We start from the raw sequence: 24,822 nt of genomic DNA, 5'->3' as shown, positions 1-24,822 counted from the left end.
AATGTCGTCTTGAGTGTGTAGCATGGATGCTTTAGCAAAACCACACAAATTAAAAAGAAATGTCATTTGACTGGATTTAGGAGAACTTAATGGTTCCACGTATTTCAACCTAGATGTGTTTTTAGTTGAATCAGGCCACAGTGATGTGGCTATACTCACATTTCACTGTATTGTCTAAAAGAGCAGGTAGAGGAAGTGGAGAACTCTCTATGAGAATGATAATATTGAAAAATTCAGAATGTTGTATTTTGTGAACTTTCTTGATCTAAGAGGTTGTTATCTATGAAAGTTTGAAAGGCAGTTCAAATTTCGGTAGCAAGTTTCTGAATGTGAGGGTGTGATAAGTGCCCAGCGTTATATTGGAATTACAGCATGTTCAAAATTGAGAGCTTCTAGTCCACGGGAAATCAGGAGCAGCTCTATGGAAAAAATGTTTTCCTTCTGAGAAACTGAAATATCAAAAATTCTAACGTAAAAACAAATTCTAATTCAAGAATAATACTGGAAGAGCCTGGTCGGTGTTTTTCATGATGGTCCTTGGTCACAGCATTTCTGTGATGTTTGCTGTTGTACCGGCTCAGCGGGAGAGCACAGTGCGTCTCGCGAGAGAATTCAGGCAGGAAATGTAGCTCGTAAAGAAGAAAAGGTGCTAAAGCATCCAGGCGGCAATTCTCAGGGGTCATTGGCAAAACGAATTTAAACACTAGCGGCGAGTTCATCTGGAACAAAATTGTTTTTCAAACGAAACAGAGATAAAACGTTCTGCTTTGTGTGTACTTACCCCAAACTAAAATATTTCATTTGTATTCTCCGAGTGGAAAATTATAAAATGGAGAAAGCTGCTCCAAATTTATGCCCAGAAAATGTGAATTTGAATTGAAAGATTTTTTTGTATCACATTTTCTGGTGAAACTTTTTTTTTAACAAGAAATTTCCTTTCCTCTGTAATCTGAACATATTCTTTCATACCCACAATCTAATATGTAGGCATTTTTAACATCAAATTATTATGCTTATAGTCAGCTTTCGTTCATTATTTATTAAAGCAAAATTGTAACGATTGCCCTTATGTAGCTTATTAAAACAGTAGTTCTGGGAAGCAAAGTACCATTAAATAAAGCAGTGTTTTAAAGGTTATGGTAGCAAAATCTTTACTCTTTAAGGAATACCCTAAGATTAGAATACGGCTAAAGGTGTGCTTTCCTTTCTTGAACAATCTACCCAGTGACTGGTTGCATTCTTTATTTGTATCATTAGTCAACAATTCATTAATATGAATTTTATTTGTTTCTACATAAATTTTATGGTTTTCTTTCTAGTCATGGGGTTTGTTTGACTGTTAGCTTCTTAATCCAAGCAAAGACAGTGCAGTTACTCAGTAAAGCACATTAGCAGTAATATATATACTATGACATTTCAAGCCCAGAGGATCTGAAAACTGAGAATATTGCCAGTACCTCTTTAAAGGATTTGAAATGTTCTGTAGACAGAAAACAGGGGTTGGAAGTAGTCATAAAGGAAGTGAATTAGAGAGCATTAATCTTTGTACTAAGTGCATAAATCAGAGTGGTCAATGCAATTTTCTTAGTGGTTTTAGAAGAATTTTAAGCAAACAGTGAACATTAAGGGCTTTAGATGTGGAGTTGGAATCATAAACAGTTTTCTTTTGTGGAAAGAAATACTTATCATAAAGGCTCATTTTTTCAGTTTGGTCATGTTAAGGTCATACTTCACTGCTATTTAGCATGCTTTATATTGTAGACACTTCGTGTCTGCTTGATTCATGTAGCTTCTGATAACTAACCAAACCAAACACTGGAGGAAACATTAGAAGGAATGATCTTGCTATAGCTACAATTTTCCATCTCTTTTGCAATTCTTTGTGTTCTGTGCAAAGGAACTATATCCTCATATACAGGCAGCTTTAATGAAACTGTTTTCTTTTGAGGTGACATCCCTGTTGTGCCATAGATAAGTTCAAAAGCTCTCTCCTGTGAAGAAGTGCAGCAGAGCAATGGGAGAGAAGAAGCTATCAGATATGTCTACGTTCAGTTGCTGTGACAACTTAGAGAAAGCAAGAGTCAAATAAATTTAATTGGACAAGTATATGACACATTCCCTCCCGTTGCTGCTGCTTTTGCTCTGAAAAACCCTCAACTTTGTCCCCAGAGGGTCCATCCTGCTCTATTGCTTTACTTCCATTTCCTGCACGAGACTTTATGTGCACTGGCACTTGCTCCTGATGTTCTTGACTGGTTTGAATATGATAATGAGCTTGCAGGCAAACTTCATGTTTTCCTGATTGTGTTTTGCTGCACTAAATCTATCTATCTATCTATCTATATATCTCTGTCTATATCTATATAGTGATTTTTTCGGGGGTGGGGGAATTGTCTTGTCCTAAAGAAAGGATGAAGTCATTACTTCCAACCTCCTGATCTTTGGCCTGTTGGTAACCAAAGCTAGTGGGTGGCTGTGTGTTGTATTCTTTTGGAAATCACCTTCAGTAATTGTGTCAGTGTTAAGGATGTATCGCAGGTAGTTCTATATGTTGAGAAGTTTGAGTTTGCAGTTTCGATGTCTCATTGAAGAAAGGAACTTTTGCAAAATAGGCTGTGTGAATATGCACATTATTTGGTTTCTCCAGGCTCACAGCTGTATATGCACTTAGCAGTAACTTCACCTTTCAGTAGTCCACAATTCAAATACAACGGAAGCTATTGCAGTCCTGAGATAATTATGTTTTTAATGGCTGATTTAGGTTCTTGGCATAAAGGAAGTACAGCTAAAAAACCCCTTCTCAAATGATACAACTTTTGGCAGAGCAAATTCCTGCACTTGTAGGTAAATGACCCAAACCTTGATACAAGGAACATCTGAAAATCCCCTGTAAACATCTGTGTAGGCCAGAAAGAAAATTTCTGAAGACTTAAATGTGGGCCCATTTCTGGGTGATTTTATATATAAGCTTTATCAAAAAGTCATGTCACTAAATAGCAAAGCTGCTCACCACTTCCAGTCCACCCAGGGCTAGTAGCTTTTGAGTGTCTCCCCTCCCTTTCTGCTATGTGATGAGTACCAGTCCAACATCCTTAACCTTCCTCATCACCACATCCAGTCTGTTTTAGGAGTTTGGCTTTGAGGGGCCCAGTGTGGGCACTGATGGAGAAGCTGTTTCCGTGAAAGTTGACTGTTTTTTATTGTGTGTTTTCTCTGGAGTCTCTGCAGGGAGGTCCAGGGCTTTGTGTCCCACCTCTACGTGGTTACTCTCCGGTGGAGCTGGAGCACAGGATGGTGCAGTTGGGGCAGGCGGGGTGTGCTTCTCTCTGTGCTCTTGGTTTGTAGAAAATTTGAAGGCTTCAGTCAGTGTCAGGGCGGTTTCCCAGCTCTGACTTAACACCTTGTTGCTAGTTATCACTTTAGCGTTGGCAGCTAGCACAAAAAAAAAAAACCCAAAACCCAAAGAGTCCTTGCCCCAAGAACTTTAATATGAAGTGAGAAATGTTCGCTAAGAACAAATGTTTGGTGGACTGCACCGAGTAAATATGCAGGGTAGTCAGCCATGCACATACACAGACCCAAACTGCTTTGCTTCCCCCGAGCTGGCGTGCTGAGGACGAGGTTCCTTTTCCCAGCGCTGCTCAGTCTGGGTAGCACGAGATCTGGAGCACGGAGGAGCGTGTCACCCTGTCCATCCTGGAGGACATGCGGGGCCTCTAGCGATACCTTCTGCGCTCCTCCCCAGGAAGCTTCGTCTCGCTGCGCTCCCTTCCACAGACCGTGGATGAGCTGTAAAGGGAGAGCACGAGGTTTTGGATAGGAAACCCTTGTCCAGGGCTTGCAGGTCTGGGGAATCAGAGGAGGCTTTGCATGTTACCCATTAATTCCTTTTAAAATCAAGTAAGTCTAGTGATAACATTTGCATCTTTCACAATGTTGACACCAAAAAAAAAAGCATCAGGTCACTGCCCGCTATGAGAAGGTTGTTTATCTCTTGTGCTGGGACCACTGGGAACAGGTTGGGGGGTGGTCTCCCCTCCAGAGGAGCCTGCTCTTCATATGATGTGGATTTTTTTTGGTGAGTGGGGCTCTAAGATATGTCCCCAGTATCTTTTGATATCACTTATGTTTAGAACTGTGATTTTTGCCACCCATCATTATGCTGTAGTGTAAATGGTACACTCAGCTGGTGGAAAATTGGTCCAGGATGTGCCTCATGGGAACAGAGGACTCAGATTTTTTACTCTTGATGATTAGCTGTGCTCACTCTGATTTCGGGGTAAATTCAGATTTCTTCACATCTGCCTGAGTGCCCTCATCCCACCTGCAGTGAACGTTTAAGTATGTTTTTGCCTGTTTAGCAGAACCGGGCCACAGCACCCTCAGTAAAGTTAAAAAAATAAAATAAAATAAATCCACAGCAGAGCTCTGAGATGCAAACCCTTTCTGACAGCTCCCACTGTGTTACATGACTCCACCTGAATGCTGCCTCCCAGAGGGTCTGAGCATGGCGACAGACCCTGACAGTCTGAATCAGCCCGTACACATTCAGAAGCGCATTTCTTCTATTGTCAGGGGAGTCCAGGCAGTACGTAAGGAAAAATGCGTCTGCTTTCCTATTTCCACAACCTTTTGGGATGTGCATTAAGGGCTGGAGGTCTGCAAGCCCCATGCGGTGTTCCTTGTGCTGCAGAGGTCAGACTGAAGTTAGCAAGTGAAAAGAGATCTGAGCAAGTCAATGGAAGGAAAATGCTTTTCCTCTCTTTGTTAGAGGAAGTTGCATTGCTGAAAAAAGGTGCTAACCTGAACCAGTCTAAATCTAGAACTCCACCCTGGAAGCCAGTGGGTTTACTTTGATTTTATGCAAAAGCAGAATTTGACTCGCAATGTTTTGGAGGAAAGAAAACAGCCTTCCTTTCCTGTATTGACTAGGTACATGACACATTGACATGTGGTGGTTGGAAACCAAATACTGTGCTGAAAAATCAAAGCATTAAGGCAATGCCAACTGACGTATTCTTATCATAAGAGCTGATGTAGAAAAGACCATGTCTCTCCAGGGCCTCTGGATCTATGTGCAACTCTCCCGCTCCCTGGGGCCTTTTCACAGTACCCAGAACAGTCTTCCTTTCTTGCTTGTACTTCTGCCAGATTCCTGTGATGGTTGGGCTGGATGGTCCATCCTCACCTTGGAAAGACGTCTTGGGTTTAGAGAAACGGCTCTCCTCTTCCATTAGCCTATGAGGCAGTCCAGCTTGAAAAGCAACACTTCTTTTGGGTTGTAAGGGGGAAGGGGCTGGTGGCAGGGCATTCAGACTGTGGTTCTTAGTAGCAGGTTTCATTTCCCCTTGCTCCTCCCTCCAGTCTAGCTCCTCTTGCTCCCTGCTAATTTGCTCATCCAAACATTTCCAGGTGTGGAGAAATGTGCTATTGATTGTGGGGAAGCTTTGCAGGCTGTTTAAAAGCTCTGGCTGTGCTATATGATTTTTGTAAGCAGTGACTTTAACCCTTCAGTCTATACGTGAGGCTTCCAAGCAAGATGGCCATGTTTCAGAAATTAAGAGAACTCCATTCCAGAGGACCTGTTTTGTAGTGCCTCTGCGTGTGGGACAAACTAACATTGATGATCCTGCTGGCTTTCCCTGCTCATCTTTTCCGCCAGCCATTCTCTCTCCATTCCTATATTTTCTTTTGTTCAACCCTCTAATTCCCTCTCGGCTAAAAAATTCCTTTTTCTTTTTTTTTTTTAATACTTTTTAGAGAATATGTGCAAAGTTGGATACTGACTTTTCATCTTCCTCCCCTCCATAGCAAACAGCAGAACTCCTCCAAATCCAAGTCTGTTTGGGAGCAGAGGACCAGCCAGATCCGGATGCACAATTTCCGAGCCAGCTGTGAGGCGCTATACAACGAGCTGGATCCAGAGGAGCGGGTGCGTTATGCTACCACCCTTCACATCCGGCCAGACATGAAGACTCATTTGGATCGGCCTCTGGTGGTCGAGCCAAGGAGCGAGGGGAGGAACAATATCAGCAAGCTGAGCCCAGGGGATGTGCAGGAAGTGGAGCAGACCAAGATCAGCTCCGCTGATGGTGCAGAGGCTCCCCGAAAACACCACCGGCATCGGGATAAAGACAAATTGGGAGAGCAAGAGAAGGGTGATGTGGCCAAGGATGAGAACGGGGAGTCTGGCACCAACAACAAGGAGGAGCGGCACCGACAGCACAGGAGCCGCAGCAAGGAGGTGGAAGGGTGCAGTAAGGAAGGGAAAAGTGATCGCAACAGGTGTCAGGAAGGGGGAAAAAGACACCATCGCCGGGGGTCAGTGGAAGAAGGTGCGGAGAAGGAGCACCGCAGGCATCGGACTCACCGTCATTCTGCCGAACGGCAAGGCAAGGAAGGCAATGGGACAATCAATGGGGCCAGGAGCGAGCGGCGTTCCCGACACCGGGGAGGATCGAGGTCTGGGAACCGGGAAGGAGATCCCAGTTCAAAGGGAGAGAACAGTGAAGAGCCTCACAGACGTCACAGGTTCAGGAGCAGAGCGCTGTCGACATATGAGTCAGTGGAGAAGGAAAATGGGGAGAAGGAGGGGGAGGCTGGAGAGAAAGAGCACCGCAATCACCAGGCCAAGTAAGTGAACACAGCACAGCTAGACATGCCGCTGTGGCAGCTCAGGGGGCAGCAGACCCCAAATACCTTTCAGAAAGCAATTTATTCACCTCCCTATGGTGTTCCCTGCTGTTCCTTTTAAACTTGCCCCAGCCTTGCCCTACAGTATAACCTGTTGTTCCATTTTGTTTAAATCGGTAACAACTGAGGCTCCTAAAGATGACTTTGGTCCATGCCAGCCCATAGAATAGCTCAAGTTTAAAAGAGAAAATAGATTTCTCGATGCAAAAGCCAACAGGCCTGGTAGGACTGTCTGCCCAGTCTCCTACATAATGCACAACAGAGTATTTTCACAGCCTCTGAAGGAAGTTTGTGTTTGAGTTACATATTTTTAAATGGCATCCAGCCTTGCTTACAGCCCTTTTGGACTTGTTTTTTTATGCTATGAGTCCGTAGGCTGTATTTCCAGTTGTCATAGCACATGGCTGCAAAGGAAGTCGCTTCTTCCATAGAAAACAGTGATGTGTCCTGTTCTGTTTAAATCTTATGTTAGTCAAGTGAGAAAAATAGTACCCATGAAGCATTTAGAATAGTTGATAAGAAAAGATTGCCTTTTCAGCTTTATTAATGTTATAAAGAAATTTCTTTAGGATTCCTTAGCATTGAGCGCATGTCACCATGGGGAACTATGAGGGACATTGAGATAATATTTTTCCTGTCTGTGTTATCTTTCTTTCAGATGGATTAAAAACACTTTGCATATTGCTTAGACTGATCATATGCACAAGTCCGCTTTCCTCCTCACTGAAATATAGCCACTGCTAGAGTGGAAAGTAGTTATTTAGCAGCTTACATTAACATTACAGAGTGGTTTAGGAATGGAAATGCATATCACTAAATTTAAATAAACCTGCAGGAGAACATTGAGAAGCATAATGTCAGACTTCATTCAGAAACTAGCTGATGCTGGAAAGCTAATATCACCCTTGCATAAAAGTGCCACATGGTCCTTACTTATGAACCTCAGTTCTGAGTCTTGGTAAATAAAGAGAAGTTACTTCCAGTGGCACAGTTCCTCTTAATGTCGTGCTTGGATGTTGGTTCAGAAGTTCTCGGAGGGAAAAGGTCAGTAACCAGTAAGGTTTCCTGCAGCTTGTGGGTTTTCTGCAAAGGACCTGTATGTAGAAAACAGCCTATGAAACCTAGCTAGAGCATCTTGCAGCGTCAGGGTACATGTGTTTTCTTAAACCTGCTGAGGCCATGTTTAATAAACTCTGCTTTTGTGTCTCAGGGAGAATCAGTGTGAGATAGAGGCTAGTGGAAGTGTGAGTGTTGTCCCTGTGCACACCCTTCCCAGCACCTATCTGCAGAAAGTGCCGGAGCAGCCAGAAGATGCTGACAACCAGAAGAATGTGACTCGGATGATTCAGCCGCCTCTGGACAAAACCACCACTGTGAACATCCCTGTCACTATCACCGCCCCTCCAGGGGAAACCACTGTCATACCAAGTGAGTGCCTTTGTTCCCCTGCTATTCACTGTGAAGCTGCCAGAATAGCTATCTTTCTAAAGAGCTACCCCCCGCACTGAGCAATGAGCTCTCCTGGCCACCAGCATCCTTGCAGGAGATGGACATGGGGACCTGGTGTTAATATAGGTTCTAAAGTTCATGCAGCCTGCAGGAACCCAAAAGGTGAGGGTCGCATGGTGTGTCTCGAAAACACTGTGTAAGAGATTCCCTGGAGATGGCACACCCAGAGCTCATCCATATATCAGCCGTGGGAGCCCAGACAGTGTAAAAGAGCAAGAGAGACAACAAAGCAGAGTAATCAAGAGCTGTGCAGCAAAATAAGCAACAAACCTTCCCCAGCAGACCAGTCAAGACCCTTGCTGTGAGCATGGGACCCAGTCCTCCCCTCTGCATTATCATGTTTGTTTGCAATGCTGTTTGCCCCAGTTGAGTAGCACTGCACTATGGCTCCTCTGGTGCCCCAGAGACCCGGGTGGCCACGGATCCCGCAGTGAGGAGCTGGCAATGGTGGCATTGCATTAGAGCCAGTAGATTGAAGTCAGGCTTCTTTGCTTCTTACCTTATCCCATCATGGAGTGGCAGGGGGCTACACAGCTATCACAGTATCCATCGTGTGACCTGGGCACTTTGGGATTGTAATTATGGTATAATCTTAGAGCTTCTTACAACCCTCTAATGCATCTCGGTTTCAGAAGATCCACCCTAGCTTTGTTCTTTTCCTAGACCCTGCCTTGTGTCTATCGGGGTAGATTTAGGTTGTTCTGCAGACAGTCCCAAGATCATTCTGCCCATGCTCAAAATCCACTCAGGTACAAGCCTGTTCTGACCTCAGATTTTGTGCCTTCTGTACACTACAGCACTTCCTACGAGCAAGTAGACCATGCTAAGTGGGGCCTAGGCACAACCAGCTGGAGTCTGAGGATACCCAAGCCAGCACTAAACAAGCTATTTCAGGACAGGAATAAGGGTAGTTGCAGCAGCAGGAGGCTCTGACACCCCAGAGCCTCACTCTGCTGCGATTAGAGAGCATCCAGCACCTGAGTCAGCTTGAGGCCGGTCTCCGGCAGCGCAGACATCGCCATAGAGAAACCTCAAGAGCTGGGAGTGCTGATGAGAGTGTGCGGAGTGCAGAGTCCAAGAGGTCTGCATTAAGTCGCGAGCTGTCAGGACTCTCCTTCCTTAAGAGGCACAGCTAAGAGCTAGCAGTCTCTATTTGTGCTTTTCCACTGTATTCTGTCAGCCACATGAGATTTGTCTTTCTTTTTTTTCTTTCTCTTTTTTGGTAATTTTACTATATTGCAATACTGAGGTCCTATCAGTCACAATTTATCAGAAACTCTCCTTTTCCTGGCTATTTCCTGTATATCTGTCTTGAGATACAGTAAGGAATTTATTGAACATGTCACTCCCAATGAAATATCATTTTGTTGCAAAATAGAAAAGTAGTAATAAAACTGCCTCTAACACATGATAAGTGGGTGGGAATTTTGGATTCCAGGTGCTATGAATTAATAGTCAAGTGTATATATCTGTCCAAGAAAAGAATTTGCAGCATAAAATGTCTTCCCGTTCATATATTAAGCATTATCTTAAGTAAATTATCTTATAAACCTGCTGAAAGCAAGCTTATGATGGCAATTAGAGAATGCATTTCTAACCTTTTGGAACTGAGGTTCAGAACAGTCGAAGGGGATCGTGAAAGCTAAAAACCTTACTGTGGGATGGAGCTTGGCACATTCATACAAGGGGAGCTATGCCAAAACTGAGATGCAATATGCAGGCACATGTTTGAGCGGTCCAAGAAGTCCCTTCTAAGCCTATGTTCCTAAAGCTGTGAAGTTTAGCCAGTCTTAGCCCCAAAATTATCAAAGCTCATCTACGAATTTGCTCCCCCTCACGTTCCAAAGCCAATCCCACTACTGGTTTATGAGGAAGGATTCAGAATTGTGAGATTGGTTAGGGTTACCAGCTGATCCTCTCTCCCTAATTATGTATGATATTTGGCATGGGATTTTGATCTCCAGTTTGGCAGCTCTTGAGTAAATAAATGTAAGGTTTCTGTGTTTATCTGCACTGGGCATCTTCATTTCCTGGCCATTTCAGATACAGTGCTCATCAGTGCAGTGGTTAAGGAGCAATATAATTGTAGTGTATATCATACGGTTGTAAATAGCTGTGATAATAATCAAATGATTGTTCATCACATTTAATCAGCATATTCAAAGGCTGCTCTTCTCTATCCCAGCTGCATTGTTTCCATATCCAGCTGTTGCAGGCAGCCTGCTGTGTGAAGGGTGCGGATACATTTTTAACTCTCTCATTTCTCTTTCCTTAAATTCACATCACAGTGAACAACGTTGAATTTGAAAGTAAAACAGAAGAGAAGAAAGATGTCGATGACTTGACGAAAAATGGACCTAAACCAATCTTGCCTTACAGTTCCATGTTTATCTTAAGTCCTACAAATCCGTAAGTCCTCTGACTTTCTAATGCTGCTTATGGGTTACATGTACTTCAAGCATGGGTATTCAGAGAAGTAACATTAGCTTGATCTTCATCTCTGTCAAACACACTGGAAAATTAAATAAATACATATGTAGGTTGCAGACCAGATGCTGCCGTTCAGCTGGCCTCTCCTATGGGAATAAATTGCCAGTATAGGGAAAGGAGACTGACTTAGGCAGGCTCTTTCTAATTGCCCTGCTGGTGGTCAGATAGGTAATTGTTTGTTCAATTATAGATCAATAAAGGAAACATGCCCAGTGTGATTCAAGAGTATGGAAAAGATGTCACTGTGGAAAGCTGTTAACAGGAGAAGCCAACTGAGGGATATTTTTGATGTCAGCAAATTCTTGCAGGTTCCCCAGTTGGAGTTTGTGCTTTTTCTATGCTAGTATCCTCACATCACTGAAAACTGAACTTCTGGGAAAACGTGAATGTTTTTCATTTGCTAAGGCTGAGAGTACAGCTTGTGGGATCTGTTGGGATTATAACATTTCTTCTGCTTCAGGCATCTCTGCCTCATGGGGAGCTTTGTACTCAAAGCCTGTAAATACTGAACATGTCACTTCGAAGTGCTGCAGGACTAGACAAGTGCATCAGGAGTTGTAGTAATTCTAGCATAAAGGCCTGTGAGTCATTTTAAGTAATAACTTAGGGCAACAGAGGACGTTTGAAACTTCTGCCAACCCAGAGATCTGCTAGTAGCAGATGTGATCGTTTCTCTCGTGTTTGGTTAGACTTGTTACAGTTCTCAGCTGTTGTCTTCTGTGGTTGGACTCTGCACGCTCAGATACCTAAGATGGACTCAGGCCCTTCCTTCGGCAACTCGATTTGAGAGAACGATGAGTGATTCTAGACCATCTACTATGCAGAACTGTGAGATCCCAGCTCTCTGTACAGTTAGTGGAACAAAATAGGGCCACATTCATGCTGCCTACTCAGAGTATTCATCTTCAGCATCAGAACTGCATCTGTGGTAGAAGCCATGGTCTGGCACCCCTGGATAGTGGGCAGGCTGAATCACTTCCTTGAAAGCCAGTGCCAACTGCGTAATTCAGGCTACAACCCTACGTGCTCCAGGGTGATATAGCTATGAGTGTGTGCCCAGATGGAATTTATCAGTGGGAAAAGTTGGAGGCTATTTTTCAATGCCAGCAGTAATAGAGGGAAAATGACCCCAAATTACCACTGATCTAATCTCCAAAAGGAAATGAACTGAAGACTCAACATGTGCCCCTTTGTCTCAAGCCCACAACAGAGACATTTGTGTTTCCTCTTTGTCTTCTCCAGCCACCTGCCAATTAGACCTCATAATACTAGGATAACTGAGCCAGAAGCCCGCAAAGTTTTCCCTTTTCAGAATGCTGTAATCACATTGTGCAATTTCAAATAAGGCAACATATTCTTTGAATTTGTGAAAAACACAGTGAATGGGAGGGGAGAGCATTAGCTGATGGGGTGCACTCATAGTGCAGCAGAAAATAAAGATGAACTTGCTGGCGTAAATAGGAAGCATTCAAATTATGGAGCTTGGACCCTGTCTGGCTGGATAAGGAAACATTAGTTTGTTCCTAATAGTTGGTGGCTCAAGTCTTTTTGTTTTGGCGTGACCACCAAAAATGAGCATTAACTGCAAAATGGCTGCTAAAGACAGCATTGCAGAGGCGGAAAGCTAGATGGTCCCAAGCCCAGAAGGATGTGAGCCGAGGAATGGACTGGGCAGCTAGAGATGCGGCAAGTTGTCTTGGTTTTGTATGTACGCTTCTCTTTTCTTCTCTCACCTGTCTCACAGTTATGACCTTGTGAGCCTCATAGTCCGGGATTTGGTATGTTGTTCCTGTCTCCTCCTTGCCTTTCTCTCCTGTCCCCCTCCTCCACAAAACAGCTCTTCCAAAAGATCATTAAAATAAAATAAAAAAGTTTGCTGGAACAGAGTTGTTATTACACAGGGCCAAAGGGAAATAAGACAAAGACCAAACTCTTATGAGTATCAACAACGTTGAGACGCGGTCCTGTCGCAGCGGGGGGAAGGTATTGGTGTTATTATCATCTCTAGGCTTATTGCAAACAGATTTATTGAAGATGGTTATTCAGTGTAGTCATAGCAAGCGAATCTTACTGCACATTTGTTATTGCCCGAGTCTCAGTTTCTTACCACTCCAACAGTTTCTTGTCGGAGGTTCTCTTAACTCCAGGAGAGTAACCTTGAGAGGAGTCCCAATGCAAGGGGACATTCACCGTCGTGCAGCCTGCTGCCGTGCAGGAGAGCTTCATGGGCTCCAGGCTGCAGCGCTGTTTATGGACACGGAGTTTGACTCCTGGTCATACAATATTTGGTGTGGAGATGTACCTTTTTTTTTGCTGATCTCATGCTGTGTTGGGGAAGAGATACCTTTTTGCTGACCTCATGCCATTTTGGGGAAAAGATACCCCTTTTTGCTGACCTCATGCCCATTCTGGCCTCACCAGTTGCAACCAGTATCGCCTAGTTCTTCCTGGTCAGCCCTGGGCTCTGTCAGTTATTTGCAGTCAGCTGGGGCCCGAGATAAGGTGGGGGGAAGTAGTTATGTTCCACCATGGGTCCCAGTGGCATCCCCTCAGATCTTACCTCAGGTGCTAACTTCTCAAGAAAGGTCTTTCTGCTTTCCCGAGATGTGATTTTTCACCATACCTACTTCTAAATTACTCTCTTCCAAACCCCGCAGGAGATGCATGACCAGGGTGCTGCTAGTGGACAAAAGAGTTCTGAAAAGCATAATCGAAATGTATTACTTTTAAAGTGCCACCCTTTTAAAACACGCACATGCATTTAAAAAGGTTTCTCAAGCAACACTGGCGGTTTACAAATGTTCCTGCATCTTGCTGCTTGTTATGAATGATGAAGATCTAAAAACAGGGACTTGTTATATCTCCAATGAATAAAGTTTTGTGTGTGAATTACGGTTACAAATGCTGTTGAAAAAGTTGCCTTTCACTTCTGTGGATTTGTAGAGCAAGAAGATGATTATCCTGTCCTGTCGGATAGATAACTGGAGCTAAGGGAGCCGCAAAGCACTGTTCTTTCTGTCATTTCATATCAAATCTGTTTCTCTGGTATTTGTAACTCTTGTTCTGCATCCGTCGGTAAGCTGGAGAAAAGTAGAATATAAGCAGATGTGAAAAAAAGAATTTTAACCTAACTTAGCATTTTCTCCGAGAAAATATCTATATAGTAACTGAATTACTTTCTCAGCCAGCAGAGTTGTTGGTCATTACATATATAATTTGATCCTCAGGCACAAGTGCTTTATTCGACTGACAGAGTGCAAATGTAGAATTCTCTGTGTTTGCAGTTAAATATTTGTGAACTGCGCTCCGATAAAGAGTTATTTGGTGAAATTTGTGAATGGTTTTGCATTGCTTAGAAATTGAACAATTGTCACTGTTCTTGCACGCAGTTTGTGAACAAAATGATTAGGTTAAAGTAATCACATACATTATTGTAAAGTATTTGTGCAGCTTATAAAGAACAGCTTAGAATAAAGTGCATGCAGAGGTGCCTGGCAAGAGAGAGATTGCTAGAAATAATACTTATAGTTACGGCGCCAGTTTCACCTAAGAGTCCCAAAGTACACAGCATATTTCTCAATTTCAAAGGGATTATTTGATTTTAAAAGGATTTCAAAACTAGTTTTGAATCTCTCAGGACTTTTACCTGTGAGTTCAAAGTGAAAAAGGATTGAGAGGCATATAAATATGATTTGTAGAATTGAGTTTCAATGCTCAAAAGCTCTCAATGCTTTTTAGACAGATGTCGTCGCTTTGCAGAAGGGTCAAGTCAGTGCAGTGGAGAGATGTTGAATGTATTACCCTGAATCCCACCACAGATCTGTTGCAAACCTGAGTTTAAAGCTATTAACCCCAGTTTCTCCTTTCTTACACTTATTGTAACAGGAATCCTAAAGGTGATGTTCATGATGAATGTTGTCCTTCTGCCAGTCTTTTGTACCACAGCAAAGAGCTTGACTTACAGCACCCGCAGTAGCTCTATGTGCTTTTGTTGTTTTTAGAATTCGGCGCCTGTTCCACTACATCGTCAACTTGCGCTATTTCGAGATGGTCATCCTCATAGTTATAGCCCTCAGCAGCATTGCCCTGGCTGCAGAAGACCCTGTCCAGGCTGAGTCACCAAGGAATGATGTGAGTACTGACAACACAGCCAGAATAAAGTCATTCTGCTTCTCCCAGCAGTTATGCACATGGCATATCTGTTCTATCCCATCCCCAAAGGATATCGCAGTGCACTAGCGAGTGGATGACCCAGGGCCCGAAACTCATAACCAGTCACTGGAAAGAACAGCTGTTCGTGAGCATGCTCTTATCCTGCAGTAAAGACAGCGCAAGTCAATCTGAACCTTTTTCTTTGAGGGCTAGGGACTTTGTTTCTGTCTTCCCCTGCTAAAACAGGAGCTGTTCTTTTATAATATATTCTAATTATACCATTACACTACCAAAAAGTTCAGAGTTCGTGGCCCTTGCTGCTGTTTTAATCAAGTCCAAGCCTGAGAATCTGGAAATTGTTGGTTGGTTGGCCCATGCTAGTTATGCGAAATGAGCCTGAAAAGCTTACTGATCCATGGGTGTCGAGCCACACTCGGAGACTTCGCAGATGAGTGCTGTTGTGCACCGAAATAGGAGTGTGCCACCTCCTATGTGAGCGCACACAGCCCAGCAGCGGTCCCCGACTGCATAGCTGGGCGTCAGCACAGAGCCTGGCTACAGCCTGTCACACACCCACGGTTGGGAGCGTACAGAAGTGAAGATTAAGACCAGAAACAATGAGATGCAGTTGTCTAATTTTGGACTCTTTAATGTAGATATCTGCATCATGCATAGTCATTGTATGCTGCCTATACATTTACAGAAGTGCATTTTATTTTATATTTTATTTTATATTTATTTTATTTTATATTTTATATTTTATGTTTTATTTTATTATTTTATTTTATTTTATTTTTAAAGAGTGCAGTGCTCTTGACTCTGTGTTGTTTTAGGCCAAGTCACAATTACCTGTATGGATTTATATTGATTTAATATCCATTCAGTGTATATAGTCAACTGAATCTAAATGTGAATAAATGCATCCCATTCATGGGGTCACGTTAAGATTTAGGAGGACTGCAGATATTTGAATTGACTGGTATTGCATTTACCAGGGTGTGTGCTGAGGAGCCTGTGTTTAAACAGGCCGAGGAACTGAATTGCTTGAGAGTACAACTTGGCCGACCAGGTCAGAGCAGGAAATGCTTGGTCTGGCCTCCTTCTTCTGAATCTGGCCAGCATTAGCCTTTTCAGAGGAGGATCCAGGAATCCCTATATCAGTAAGGAGCTGAAGTACCTACAAGCAAGATCTCTTCCTGATCCTTAATAGCTGTGCAATGAGTTTTACCAAAAGGAATTTATCACTGTTTTGCTCTCCTGAGGTCTTTAATAATACCATCATCAACTATTGTAGAAGAGAAAGCCAGGACTTCTGCACAAATGCTGGCAAATAAGCTCCCTGGGAAAAGATATTCAAATGTTTTCATTTGAAATTTAGCCATTTTACTGTATTATACCTGCCATATACACAGGCCTGCGGAAGCAACCCCCGCACACATGCACTGCATTCTGGCTGGGACTGGAAAAAATATTGCTGTTTTTGAATTAGATGATTCAAGTTTGTGCCTGAACTATCTGACAGCCTCCCATGTGAGGAAATTTGTCCATTGACACTGTAGTAAATAGACCATTGCTAGAATAGTTTTTAAGCTTTGCTTTTGTGCAGATTATTTCTATGTGTAGTCTCCTCTAATACAAATTTCTCTTTCCGATTTAGGCTCTGAAATACTTGGATTATATATTTACGGGTGTCTTTACCTTCGAGATGGTGATCAAGGTAAGAATTTCTCCAAATAGGAATGTTCACAAGCTCATGCAGACTTACACTCATGTCTTTCTGGGAATCTGGAGAAAGATGGTGAAGCGTGACATAGATTCCTGGTGTGCCTAGAGGGCAGTTAACGATGCTTTAACTCAGGAATAGCACTCAAAAGTAGCCAGTGTGACCCAGATGCTTTTCTGTAGCATCTCTCCTGCTTTTTAGCATCTCCGATTTCATGGGGGAAAATAAGGAAGTCTTTAGTAGCTGTGGCTGTGTAAGAGATTAAGAAATGTGAATGGTGCCTGATGCAGAGATGTCTGTGCATGCGTCAGGACACAGGAGCAATATCTTTGGAAAAAGAGCTTTGACACACGTCCCCCCACCCCGTTCATCTCCCTGGGGTACTAATTCAGAGGCCTTGTGATGCTGACCGAGGTATCTGTGGGGTTAGCCAGGTCTTTGAACCAGTCTGCAGGCAGGTACGAGCTCACTGTGCACGTACCCTGTGCCACCAGGGCAGCTCCGTGCCAACAGCGTTCGTCTCGGGGCAGGACTGAGCTCCAGATGATAGACCTTACTGGGCAGCTCTGATCCTCCCCTTCTCCTCTGGTGCTGATCAGGAATGTTAATAACTGATTCTTGGTTTATCTTGTTTCAAAAAGCTGAGGATTTTGCTTTGTAGCTGGTACATCCCTGGGCAGGGCAATAGACAGTGCTGAATCTGTGGGGCAATAACTTTCCGGAAAGCACAGTTCTAATAAAGTCAGCCTTGAGTCTTGGTGTGATGATGGAGTTCATTTTTACTTTCAGAACAAGATGCAAAAGAGACACAATATAAAAAACAGATTTTCCCTCATTTGTTCAATTTAAGAAGGTTGAAGCTATCTGAAAAAAGTTTATATGGGTAATTGCAGAGCTCCTAGCAAAGCAGATAAAATGACTAATAGGCATTTTGAGACTCAACTTTAGAAGATCCTTAGCAGCACTGTGAGGAGAGAGACAGAGTCTTATATAGAAGTCAGCAACGCTGCTACTCTGTGCAGCATCTGTCAGCGAGTGTTCAGAGTGGGCATTTTTCTTTCTGACTATTGCATTCGGTTGTGGTTCTTCTCATCCTCTTTTTGCCTCTTTTGCCTTTTTATTCTGTAATATTCTCTTCTGATTGTTAATTCCTAATAATCTTGTTGGATGGGAGTAGAACAAAAGTAAGCTATCTGGGTGTTTCACGCCAACAGTTGTTCCCTTAAATTAATGTCTGTCTCTGCAAAGATTCCTATATAGCAGTTAATGTTTTTGTCTGTCATGGTTTTGGTTACAGTTTATTCACTTCAGCTTCGGTTTTGGCCGAGCTCTTTGTGCCCATAAGAGACAGATAGTTTGATTAAGTATGACTAGAGGTTGCTCTGTTGGAAGTTATTATAATGAAAACTTTGCTTTGGGCTGATGGCAGATTTCTGAAGAACACCACAATCACTGCATGTGTGTTAAACAACGAGCCAGTAAATATTACTGACAAATATATATTTATGAGAAGACTGAATTCTAAAAGAAGGAAAAGATGCCCCATTCCCAGCATACCATCTGGTTTACCATAGTGTAGTGGAATAGTTCTCCTCTGATAGTAAAAACCAGGATTGGAAATATGAAGAGTTGTTTCTAGGCATGATTGAAACCATGGAGAGCGTTTGCAAAGCCTTGTGTAGGGCCTCCCCTAGCTTCTGCCCACACTGAGGCTGACTCGTGCCAATATTATCTACTTCAGAAGAACTAACCCCTACCTTAAGTAACAAAAACAAACCTCCCTTTCCCCTGCTGAGTCCTATCACGAACGAAATCTATGTTGTTTGTGAAACCCTGAAGAAGAGTTTGTGAAAGGTCATTTGATCGAGGACGTTTCTCTGCTGTACCTCAGCAGTGTTGAGTCAGTACTTGTTTTCTTAAAACTTCTTGTTTTGATGTGTTTCCTCTGAAGATGATTGACTTGGGCTTGCTGCTCCACCCTGGCTCCTATTTCCGTGACCTGTGGAATATCCTGGACTTCATTGTGGTCAGTGGGGCCTTGGTGGCATTTGCCTTCTCGTAAGTACATTCTCCTTAAAATCCAAATTTCTAGGAAATATGCTGCGGAGGTAGGCAGGACATTGGCATAGAGCTAGTTGAAGTGCAGAGTTTGTGGTTCCGTTTCTCAGTGAAATGTTCAGTTTGCACCTTTTATCACCTCAAAGCTGGGGGAAGAAAAGCCCTAAATTTAAGTGTTGTGGAATCTCTTGAAAATTCTTCCAACTTTATGGTGAGTCCATTCTCTGTTCTTTCAAACGTGAGCCAAGATTTTTGTGACCTTCTGGCCAACTTCTTTCCCAGGACTTATTATTAACAGTTTCTGGTAGTCATCCAGGAAATTGTTTTAAAAGTTTTTCTTATTATTAAAAAAATACTAATGAGATCAGCTGACATCTCAGTGAAATCTTTGCAAAACACTATTTTTAGAGTAATAGATGTTTCTGATTTATTTACCTTTTGCATTTTTCTCTTGTACTGTTCTCTCATTCAGGGTACTTGTGAGAATGCCACTTCTAATGCTAATTGTTCCCTTCCTCAAGTCACTGCTCTCTGTTTATGACATTAAATAATGTTCCATGTACTCCTTTAATGTCATACAGGATTTTGAGCAACAGACACTGATGAATTGTTTTAAAAAATGAAGATCAGTTTTCAGTTTGAATATATTTCTTGGAACAGACTGTAGGAAGAGTAATGCAGGCTCTTCAGAACTTGGGGAGCTCAGGTTGGATTCTGGAAAGAAATTTTCCCCTTGTAGTTCTGGGCAACTGCATAACTGTATCGCTAACAGTTTCCATTTTCCTGGGAAATTCTAGGAATTGACCTGGAGACAGATTACAGGATATGGCCAGTTCAATCTTCTGATAAGGTAGTCTTGAATAATTACAGGGAACATTTAGCATCCCATGCCTTCAGATTCACTCACCTGTTTGTTGACAGGATGATTAAAGAAGGTGAAGAAATGAACAGCATTTTACTTGCTAATGAAAAAACGCATTCACCTGGCAAGGAAGAGTGAGAGTGTGTTTTGTATATTTGAGAATGACAGTGATTTTTAGGCAGACAGCCATAGCTATTGCTCCTCTTATGTGACTGCGCATCACTCTGCTGATGCAAAATGCTTTTTGTGTCCCTGGCAGCCTAAAAAGTTACCAGATCTTTCTGATAAAGTTGACCTGGAATGTTTCTCAGAAGTCTGTCATCTTCTGAGGTGTCAAAATTCCTTCCCCATTATGGCTGTGAGGTCTGTATTTTAGAGCTTTTATGCTTCTTCGTAGCAAGTGTTGGATAAAAAGCATCTAAGATGGTTTGACTCCTGCTGTGGAGTCTCTGAACAGAAGGATAGGGGATTGGCATTGGTGGTATGATTTTTGAAGCAATGGACGAGTGGCACTTTTCTTTTGCCCCTTTTTCCAATAAGGCTGTATTAAAGACGGAACAGAGGAAATGGACCTTAAGTCATATAAGTGGATTCTTTAATCCTATACTTGTACTTTGAATCAGCTGTGACCAGAGCCTTCCTGTGAATGGTTAGATGATCAAGCTGCGTCATTTGCTGTCCTTCAGTGGAAGTGACAGTGACAATTTTCTGAATAGAGACAGTGGGGTCTAGGCTTTTTGTACCCAACCCTGCCCTGGAGACTTGTTTTGATCTTGGAGCAAGTTATGTCCAATATAAATTTTTCAAAAGGAGCCTGTCCCCTGTCTTTTGGAGACTTTGCCACTACATGTTAGAAATTTGTTTTTCAGAAGAGCTGGGTGCTCTGTTGTAGGCAAGGCCATTTTGGAAGGGAAGAGCTGAGCGGTTTTTGGGAATGTGTCTTGCTTACCTGAAATTGCACATCAGAGAACAGAGGCTGTTTTTCAGGCTTGACTAGACATGTCTGTGGCTCAATGTCCCTGTGTATGAAGTGTATTACCATAACATCTCTCAGCTCTGAATGGGGTAAGACTGAGTTAAGCTAAAGGTTCTTAAAAAAAAAAAGAAAAGAAAAAAAAAAAAGAAAAGCAGAAACCCGAACTCCCTAGAATTGAAGAGAGATATAAAAATAAAATAATGTTAGTCACAAGTATTACTTTTCAAAGCAATATTGCCTAAAGTCTGTGGTCCACTCTGAATTTCCCAAACCCTTTTCCATTAGGAATTCAGACTACCAAGGCAGACTGGGCGAAGGGGTGTTTAGTCAGCCGTTCAGAGCTGCTCTGAACAAACACCAGGGAAGGCCTTTAAAATGTCTTCTCTTTGAACATGAATTTCTTTTGGGCAAGTTATTGATTAAAAGGAATGATTTTTAATCCTTTGGAGTCTTTTTGTGCTCAGGATTTCCATTGCTCACATTGGGTCATGAATTTCTAACAGCACCTCGTCAGCCTCTATATGAATTCCTTTTACATCCCCTGACTGTGCTTCGTAATAACATGCCCCAAGCTGTTTCTATTTTACATGCTCTTTGAGTAAGTACTGAGCAGGGATTTATGGAAAATGAATGAATAAAACCTGCCTATTTACTACCTCCCGGATTAAAAGCGAGTCAAACTTATTTCTGAGGCTTGGAAAAATTTGAATTTCTTCTAAGATGTTTATTATGACTGTAACCTCTGCTACGTGTCCATATTTCATCTGGCAGTGTGAGTGCTGGCATGCAATTCAGAGAATAGTTGTAGTATCTCTAGTCTAAAATTAAAGCAGGAAATGCAGTCATTCGTACACGACGACTTGCTCTCGGTGCCTGCAAGTCCAGTTCTGAATACTTGAAGCCTCAGACTGCTCAGATGAAATTTAGATAGTCACGTCCTTTAGCCCAACTGCACTGTTTGGTCAAACCAGATGGACACTGAGCCTGTTGAGTTTTGATTATCCTGAAAACGAGCTTTTGGTGAAAGAGCTGGGTAATCTTTGTGTTTTGTTGGTGGGATTTTTGCTAGCAAATACTAGAGTCCTGTCTCTCATCATCAGTGTTACTGTAAAAATGTATTTAGTGTGGCAGTTGCCAGTTTCTGTTTGCAAGAATCCATGATTACCCTTCAACCAGTGTGATTTAATTCACTACCTGAATGTTCTTGACCTCGTTGGTGTCCAGTAAAGGTGATCTGAATTAATTTCTTGCTGAATAGACATATCACTCAAAATCTAGTAAAACCAGACCTCCCTGAAATATTGGCATCAGGAACATTGCAACAATCTGTATTTGTTTAGGCAGATGATGGTATAAGTTGTTGTTGCAAGGTACATAAAATTCACCTCAACCTTGCAAACCAGATATCAGCCTACCTTCTGCCTGTAACTCTTCAGAAGGTATTTTCTGCTTGACTGTAATTGAAAAAACATCTTTTAAAGCAAGGTCCCCAATGACATGCTAGAAAGATTAGTAATACTTATAACAATAATAAAATTATGTCTTCCATATAGCAGTGTATTTCAAAGTGAAATACCTTTCTTTTTCTAGAGATAGATAAACATGCCGCAAACATATAGACTTGTTTTAGTCTTCAGGGAATGGGAAATAGAGAAGCTTAAGGCAAGGTAGTACATTTGTCATCAAAATTTACTAATTCCAAGCATAAAATCTACTTGTATAATAGCAATAGTTGATGGATAGGAGTAGAGAGATTGCTTTTTTATATTCTCAACAATAGCAAAGTAGCTGAGATGTATGGAATTTCACACTGGTATTTGAAAAAAAATCCATGATTTTCATAGCATTTTCCAAACAGAAGTTATTTACCTCCCAAAGTGTCAGTAGGATGAAAGTATATTTGTACTGTCTACTTGTCAGTCGAAGGGCTAATGTAATGTCGGGGCATGTGTGGGTATATGCCGTATAGTTGCTTTCTTGCTATTTTATTTTATGAACATTGAGTTGGTGGGTGCGGGACAGGGGATGGGATTATTTGCCAGCACATAACTGTATGTGCATGGGGTACACTGTATAGCCTTATGTTTCTGTTTGTCATTGACTTTGCTCTTTCTTTGTCTTCTTCTTGCTGGAATCTCTCTAGGAGTTTCATGGGGTAATACGTTATTCCTGTCTCTCGCTGCACTGTTATGCCTGTCAAATGTGTGTACACACACTTGCCACTGTGGAAATGAACCATGTTACACCCATCGCATTGACTCCTTTGTCCCTTTATTGCTCATTATTCAGTGGAATGTATTTTCCCTTAACAGTTCTCATTCATCCCAACTTCCTTTCAACAGAGGAGAGAAGCAGACTAGAAAGCCAGGTGACGATTGCTGTACTTGACCGAAAGTCAGAAACTATGATAAACAGATAGGTACCGATCAAAAAGGGTGGAAACAGGGTGTCGAGAGCTTGGCGCTTGGCGGAGGGAACTGCTAATGAAGGAGGTAGCAGAAGTTGCCTTTCACCTTCTGCTGGGTCGTGGCAGTTCTGTCGCTGGGGCAGAGCCAGGTTCTCCTGCGGGGAGTGAGGAGGGTCACCCGGCCGAGCCGCGGTGTCCCGCGCGGGGCAGGAGCTCCAACGGGCTTTACCAGCAAAGATAACTGCAATGCGCTGAGAGGGGCTGAAAGAAAGGTCTTTGTGGTCCAAGAAATTGGGTGCTCGTTTCTTTCTTCCATCTCATTTAGCCCCTGGAAGAGGGTAGCGCCGCACTCGGGCAGAACTGAGTGACCTCATTTACGCTGCCATGGAGGAATCCGCTTTCTGCCTTAGGGGTTTCAGGCGATCGCGGAAGACTCTGACTCCACCCGGCTCTGAATATTTAATGTTCTGACTCTAAGAGGCCCATGTATGTGAAATCAGAGCTGCTGGCAGGAGAAACAGAAACAAGAAGCTTCCGTTTTAAAAAACTATTAATTTTTTAAAGGATCATTTATTTATTAAAGGGAAAAAGGCCAAACAAAGCGCTCTTAATTTTTTGTTTGTTTGTTTTGAATAAATGAGCAGCAAACTGCCCCGGGAAAAACAGAACTGGCCTAATGCAAGCAGAATTGACCTAATGCAATTTTTCTATTTTCCTTGTGTTTTTTTTCAGTCACAAGGCTTCTGTTTGCCATCTGTCATTCTGCAGTTCAGCTAAGAACTTCCTTCCATACCAATTTATTTTTGTGGTGAGAAATATGCAGTTAGGACTTTTCTGGTCAAATGTGTACTCATATACACCTTTTGGCTGAATCGTAATTCTATCTGGACCTCTTATTTTGGGGCATTTAGCTTTATACTAGAGTGGTGTAAAAGAAAAGGGGAGGGGATAGGCCTCTTCAAAAAACCAAACATTTTTTATAGGTTTTATTTGACACACTGGACTAGTTGGAAAAGGTATATTTAATCAAAATGCAGTTTGCATTGCTCTAGTTCTTAGTACCAGACCTTTGAAAAAGCTTTCTCCTGTAGCAAGAATCTAACTGTGAGAAGAAATATGTATGATTTTTAAAATTCTCTGTATGACTTAGATCATAAAGCCCATTAACTTTTAATCAGCTCATGCTCTCTATTTGCTTAGGTGCTTGCAAGAAGAAAAAATCATATCAACCCTTCTTAGTATCCTTCTTTCAGGCAGAAGGAGTTTTAAAGGACTGGAGCTGTCTTCCCTTTGGTTTGAAGCTCCCCATGCAGTGATCTGCATCCTCTTCTGTGTGAGAGAAGAACAGCGCCGCCTTTCATACACCCAGGAAAGAAGATTTGCTCTGCCCTGTCTCTTCATTGGCCCCCAGTAGGTCTGTTTGACCTTCCTGGAAGTCTGGAGTCCATGGAGGTTATTGCTTCAGGCTTGGAGCCAGCCCTGTAAGACCCAAGCAAGCTCCTTCAGAGCCAGGAAGTATCTCTGTTCCCATCTCTGGAGCTTCGCTTCCCGGAGGCCTTATTAGTTCAACTGTTATTTAGCACAGCATGTAGCTGCTGAATAGGTTTTTAGATCTCCTGGAATGAGGAGTACCAGAAGACACAGTGCAGAATATTCTGTGGTTCTGCCTGAAACCAGATAGGACTGTCACAGTTTCTTAGTTCGGTTGCTACCCGAAAGTGACTGTGCTGCTAAACTGGGCCATGACCAGAAATTTGCCCCCAAATGATTGAGAATTGAATATATTTCTGGGCCAAGGTGTCCCTACCTCCTACATACTATTTTTTTTTCTTCCTTCTGCCCCAACCATACATCCCTTAATCCTCCCACCTTCAGTCTTTTCTTACCCCTATGTCCTTAGTCCCTACCTCTACACTGCTTTCTGCCCTACCTTCCTCACCCAGTAAAACCCC

The 24,822-nt window shown here is 42.5% G+C and overlaps 1 protein-coding gene across 1 annotated transcript in view; it reads left to right on the top strand.

Moving 5' to 3' along the window:
- Window positions 1–24,822, top strand: part of CACNA1B (calcium voltage-gated channel subunit alpha1 B) — a 317,072-nt gene that overhangs the window by 222,817 nt on the left and 69,433 nt on the right. Inside the window, exons 21-27 of the mRNA XM_067308827.1 lie at window positions 5,812–6,633; window positions 7,904–8,121; window positions 10,491–10,611; window positions 14,694–14,823; window positions 16,502–16,561; window positions 18,519–18,625; window positions 22,607–22,618. Of these exons, the coding sequence (XP_067164928.1) occupies window positions 5,812–6,633; window positions 7,904–8,121; window positions 10,491–10,611; window positions 14,694–14,823; window positions 16,502–16,561; window positions 18,519–18,625; window positions 22,607–22,618 (1,470 nt within the window). The remainder of the gene's footprint in view (window positions 1–5,811; window positions 6,634–7,903; window positions 8,122–10,490; window positions 10,612–14,693; window positions 14,824–16,501; window positions 16,562–18,518; window positions 18,626–22,606; window positions 22,619–24,822) is intronic.

This window comes from Apteryx mantelli, chromosome 21 (genome assembly GCF_036417845.1).
Source record: "Apteryx mantelli isolate bAptMan1 chromosome 21, bAptMan1.hap1, whole genome shotgun sequence".
In the NCBI taxonomy this organism is placed as follows: Eukaryota; Metazoa; Chordata; class Aves; order Apterygiformes; family Apterygidae; genus Apteryx; species Apteryx mantelli.
Note: the sequence above shows the minus strand (reverse complement) of the source record. Positions and strands in the feature narration are given on the sequence as shown.